Source organism: Sylvia atricapilla, chromosome 22 (assembly GCF_009819655.1).
Source record: "Sylvia atricapilla isolate bSylAtr1 chromosome 22, bSylAtr1.pri, whole genome shotgun sequence".
NCBI classification, from domain to species: domain Eukaryota; kingdom Metazoa; phylum Chordata; class Aves; order Passeriformes; family Sylviidae; genus Sylvia; species Sylvia atricapilla.
In genome coordinates, this window is record NC_089161.1 from 4,112,416 (window position 1) to 4,118,415 (window position 6,000).

The 6,000-nt window shown below is 45.1% G+C and overlaps 1 protein-coding gene across 1 annotated transcript in view; it reads right to left on the reverse strand.

The window, feature by feature from the left end:
* The window catches only part of KAZN (kazrin, periplakin interacting protein), a 152,798-nt gene extending 147,341 nt beyond the window's left edge, over nucleotides 1-5,457 (reverse strand). Inside the window, exon 1 of the mRNA XM_066334304.1 lies at nucleotides 5,357-5,457. Coding sequence (XP_066190401.1) covers nucleotides 5,357-5,392 — 36 coding nt within the window. The 5' untranslated portion in view covers nucleotides 5,393-5,457. The remainder of the gene's footprint in view (nucleotides 1-5,356) is intronic.
* Nucleotides 5,458-6,000: the final 543 nt, after the last annotated feature.

Below are 6,000 nucleotides of genomic sequence, written 5' to 3' on the forward strand. Positions count from 1 at the left end.
ACTGCTCTGCTTCCAGTTCTGCAGCAATTATCGTGGCTGTCTCCACAACAGGCTGCTTGGGAAAGCAACAGGGACCACTGGAGAAAAGATTATAATGTAAAAGGGCTTGAGAAATTATTGTTTTGTCTGGTTAGAAATGGAGGGTAACACAAAAAAAACCCCAAAGCCCAACAGCTGGTGGGATGTTGAATGGCTAAATATAAGTCATGCCAAGTAAGTTTTCCTTTTTTCCATAAACTAAAAGACTCTAACCTTAAATGATTTATTTACAGGTATCAGTGTCAGGCTTAAAAGGCTTAAGGTGGTGACAACTCAAATAATCGGATATTTTCCGAAGAAAAACAAGGCAATATCCTCTGTCCAAACTGGCATTAGCTTCATCTGCAGATCTGTCCTGCCAGACATCTGCTAAAAGTTTGTCCCAGGAGTCATTGAGGACTGGAGCTGTTTGATTCAGAGTAAAAGAAAAAAATAAACAACCAACCAACAAACCACACCAAAAAAACCAAAACAAAACTAAACTAAACCCCAAAAAACCAAAACAAAACCAAAAACTAATGAAAAAACCCAAAACCCCCCAAACAAAAACCCCCACAAACCTACGACACCATATTTTAAAGAAAAAAAAAAAAACTTCTAAATGTAAATTAAAGTGTTCTTTCCCCTATGATTTTTGGGTAATGAGAACAGTATTTTGTTAACAACTTTGGTTAGAAGCACCACCAAGTTGATTTTCTGTCTTTACCTATGAAATAACCGAGCTCCCCACCAGAGAAGCAGTTGAATATCTCAATACCCTCACACTCTCATGCCTGGGCAGCAACTGGAATCCAAGTGAATCTAAGCCAGATGCCCCACAAAGCTGATCTTGTTCTTAAGTCATCATTTGTGGTATGATCTCATTCAAGAAGTCCAATGCAAACCCTGAGCTGGTTTTGATGTCCTTTCATTCCCTCCAGAACAACACCTGAGGATAATCACAGCAGCTGGGAAAGGCACTGAAGAGATGGTATTTTCCCCAAAGAGCTTCAAATCCGCTTGAAGTCAATTAAACACTTGATGGAAGGAACTAAGTGGACTGAACTTCCTGAAAGCTTGGGTTTGGAGGGCAGGCATCCTCCAAAATGTGCTCCTTCATATAAGGACTATTTCCCCACATTTAGGGCTGCTGCTGGTGCCTGGGTGCACTTTTTCTGGTTTTTGGACAAATTCCTTTGGAAAGAGCTGGATTAGAGCTGAAGCACATGACTCATGCCTTGTGCACCTTCAGCTCCACACCAGTCCAGTCTCTCACAATTGCAATTAGAAACTGAAGAAAAACAAATCAAGAAGTGATTTAAAGTTTGAAGGCATAATGGATTCATGTCACGTGTGTCTCAGAAGCAATAAATCCTGCTTAGGGAAACGTCTGAGGAAAAAAAAAAAACCAAAAACACTGCTAGGCTATAAAATTCCACCTCTGAGGATTATAAAACAACAGGCACAGAGCAAACATCCTTTCTGAGCATAATAGGACTGTCAGAAGTGATTGACAGCAGTGACAATCTATCACAGGCTGCAGTGTCCCTGCCACAGCGCTGGGGAATTGTTTATTCACCCCGACACCAGGCAGAGGATGGGACAAGTCACGGGGAATAAACACACCTTTCCTCCCACCTGCTTTTGTGCATGGTCTCAGCACACCTTTTCATTTAGAAGGCACAATTTGCATTTTTGGAGCTCTTCCACCAGCCAGGACATGGTGACTGATGGGGTGAAGGTGCTGCAGTCCCGGGACACAGAGCAGGAATGAGAGATTTGGGCACAAAGCTGCAGCCCTGACCCACAGAGAGGACAATGCTCCTTCCCCAGAGCTGTCAGCCCAGCAGCCAGAGCACAAACGTTGTGCTGACCAGGGTTTTTTGAGAGGAGGAAATCCTATCCAGGGCGTGGAAGGGATGGAGAGCACCGGGGTCAAGAGATCCTGCAGATTGTAATGACTTTCATTAAATCACTGTCTTCCCTGGGCTGAATTTGAGCTGACAGCCTATTGCTGAGAGACTCCACACAGCTTATTACCTCTCCCTGTGTGCAGTTTAACACTGCTGACGGCGCTGATGGATCAGCAGCCCCTCAGCCAGCCCACACCACAGCTGCCAGCACCATTCTCCCACCAGGGCCACCTCATCTGCCACCAATGCCATTTCTCTAGCCAGGAGGAGTGCAGAATACGCCCCATTCTCCATGGAGAAAACCCATTTGCACGTGGGAGATGAGATGAATTTTTTCCCCCACTCAACAGCTGTTTCTCTGTGCTGTGCTTACCAAGAAGTGACCTCTAATTTTCCCTGTAAAGCCACAGTCACTACTGTCACAGCAGCTTGCACATGGCTACCACAAAACTGAGGCATTAAAATCGGTGAGAAGTGGAATAAATTAAGAGAAGAGGCTCTTCCAAGCAGCCAAGGGTAAAATAAATATGGCTTAATATATGAAGGGACTGGGCTGATGCTCAGGGGCACAGAATCCATGTTCTATCAGAAAATCCGGCTGTGAAACCCCAGGCAGGCTCCCTGGTGTGCTGTGGTTCCTCTTCTCCACTCTGATGGGCATCCTTGTCCTTTGTGCCCTCGGTGGCACCTTGCTGGGGAGCAGGGACCTGCTCCTTCTCAGGCACGTGCACATGTCCCCAGCACAGCCTCCTCTAAAGGCCCTCACAGTGTCTTCCCAAGTGGAAAGCTCTGTGTGTTGATTCACTGATTCATCTTCAGCCAAAAACTGACTCGAGATCAAAGTTACATCCATGGTGGACCCGAAACCTTTGTTTCAGCAACGTCTCCTGATGTGTGTCCAAGCAGAGTTCCAAAAATGTGTCCAATTTCTCTCCAAACCAGAAGGGCAGCAGGCACGAGGCCTCACCCCCACATCATCCCTGCCTTTTCAAAGCAGATTAATAGTGGCAGAGAAGTGAGAAATGCCCATTAACTGTCCCCTCTGACCAGTCACTCCTGCTGGCTTAGCAGTCCAGCTGATTTCTGGCCAAAATTTCAAGTTGGATGTTCTCTCCTCAAATTATCTATCAGTCAAAATCAGGTCCATGGCAAGAGAGGGGAGTCAAAGTGCCAAGCACTGGATTTCAGCTTATCTTTGTACAGAGCCTCACACAATCAATACTGTTTAGAGCTTCAGGGCTCCATCTTCCCATAAAACCACTAACTGGGAAGCAAAGGGAGAAGGGAAGAGAAGGGAAATAATTGCATTTGTGATATTTTTTTTCCTCCTGTGTGATTAGAGCCCCAGGGCACTCTGCAGCCAGGGTTATATATTCATGTGTTTATATTCACACAATGGTGGGGATATTCCTGTTGATATTCCTGCCAGCCTCATGTTTCTTTCATTCCTCAGAGGATTTATTTTATTGTTTTTTTGTTTTTTTGTTTTTTGGTTTTGTTGCCTTTTTTTTTTTTTTTTTTTTTTTATAACTGGATGTTATCACCTGTTTACTTCCACCCTTCTACTCACCACTACTACTTCTCACCTTGTCATCCTTCCAACCTGAAAATCCCAGGCAAGAAAACCTCCTGTCCTTTCTGGGAAGGGATCCAGGCACATCATGAGGATAACAGGAGCACTTGACATTTCCCCATTGTTCTTAGCATTTCCTAATCAGTCTCTCTATCACAGGCACCAATTAATATGCATTCAGGACAGCTGATAAGTAGGAAAGCAATTCTTGGGTGTTAAAAATAGAATTCCTGCACAAGGGGATTATCAATAGGTGCCTTTTTGCCCCATATTTATTTTTATCTGCCACATGCAGACACCTGTAAGCATCTGCCTGCTCCCATGCCTGACTCCCCAGAGGTATTCCAAATATCTGGAACTTGTGTGGGGTTGGATGGGGCTTGGAGCAACCTGGTCTAGTGGAAAGTGTCCCTGCCCAGGGTAGGGGGTGAAATGGGATGAGCTTTAAGGTCCATTTCAACCCAAAAGGTTCCTTTCAACCCAAACTTTCTGCCCAAAATTTCAAGCTGGATGTTCTCTCCTCAAATTATCCACCAGTGAAAATCAGCTCCATGCCAGGAGAGGGGAGCAAAAGGGCCAAGCACTGGATTTCAGCTTATCTCTGTTCAGAGCCTCACACTGAGACGATTCCATGGATTTCCATGGATTCTGTGGAATTCTAGGATTCTGTGATTTTATTTCCACCTGCAGGGGAATCTATAGAATTTATTCCCACTGTGGGAGCAGAACCAAAAGCACAGTCTAACCCCTTGAGTTCTCCATGACACATCAACAGCGTTAACTCTGCTGGTTTGGGGTGAATGGAACCTTGGTTAAAGATGTGCCGAAGTGAGATCAGCACCATCCCCACAGAAATCCTGAGCACAACAAGGAGCTACAGGAGCTGCTCCCTGTGCACTCCACAGCCTCCAAAGCCTGGGCTGACCCCTTGTGCAAAGACACAATATTAAAATACATGTGCCACTAACAGCAGGGAGCCCCAGGTCACTCCCCACCTGACACAGGATCCCTGCCAGCCAAAGTCACCAGGACCAAAGGTTTTGAAAGTGAGAGAAGCAGACAAGACAACCACCAGACTCTATGTGGGACAACATGGAAGCAGAACTGGGGCATCCCCAGTCCTGGAGAGCTCAGAAGATCCCAGGACAGCCTCAGGCCTCCTTTGCCTGATTTTAGGGTTAGCCTGAGTAGAAGAGACCATCCAGTTTCAAAAGAGCCCTCTGACAGAAGCTGTCATTTTCCATCCAGGCTTTGCAAATAAAGACCAAAAGGGAATATAAAAAGATAAATACAATTAATATTTCAAAGGGTGTTTTTTGTAGGCTGAAGGAAACACTGCAACACAGCAAAGCTACAGAGAAAGAGGGTTTTTTTGTTGAAGCAGCAAAGGCACAAAGAAACATCTGCACATCATTTCATGACTTTTAACTGGCATTTTAGAGCTTGGCTAAACCAACAGCTCAGTTGTCTGGCACTTCTAAAACTGGCATTCAGCACAGATGCTTAGTGGACAGATGACTTTCTTTTAGTAGTGCTGATGCTGGATTCCCATCAATGGGGTTATTGCTGTATTCCCATCAATGAGTACATTGCTGTAGTTTCTCCTGAAATTAAGGGCCATTTTTAACCCTGACTCTGAGGCTCAGCCCCAGCACAAACTGCACACTCTGTGCACTGAGATGTTCTTCCCACACCTGCAGATTTCAGAAACCAAAATCTGTTTTAAAGAAGAGTCAGCAATTAATGTTCTCCACCGTTAAAACTGCACATAAAAATGCAGGTTTTTTTCCTCCAGATCAGTGTAATGTGCCTTCCTCACACCCTAACACACGTGTGCGTGTTGATTTCCTACCTGTGCATCCATCAGGAGGTGCCTCATCAGCATCATGGCACTTTTCAGAGATTCCTTCTCACTGGGCAAAAAGGCATCTTCATCCTCGTCCAGGGTTTTTGACTTTTTGATGATAAAATGGGAGATCTGGTCATTCAAGGAATGCAGTGACTCTACAGCTGTGGAGACAGAGAGGGAAAGCAAGAAACAAGAATGAAACCATGCTGGAGGAAGCCAACACATTTTTTGGAGAAGTGTAGCTGGAAATAACTGGTCCCCATCACCTCCCCTGGATTCTCCTGAGAGGACCAGCAAAGGCATCACACAGACATGGGGACAAGGCCCTGAGCAACCTGGCCCAGTGGAAAGTGTCTGTGCTCATTGCAGGCTGGGTGGGAAGGAGGCTGTATTTAAGGTTGTATTATTTTCCAGCCCCAATCATTCCAGGATTCTATGATTATGTTTCTAATCTCAAGTTACAAGTCATAGCTGAAGAGAAAATACGAAAAAAAATTAAGTCAGTCTCTCCCTGCCCAGAGACCTGCTCTCTCTGATGAGTAGGGAACCAGAACTCCAGACAACACGAAGGGTACAAGCTGAAAAAGTTGTCTTTTTATTAGCTGGAGTAGGAGTGAGTCAGACCAACGGCTAAAACACTGCTTATT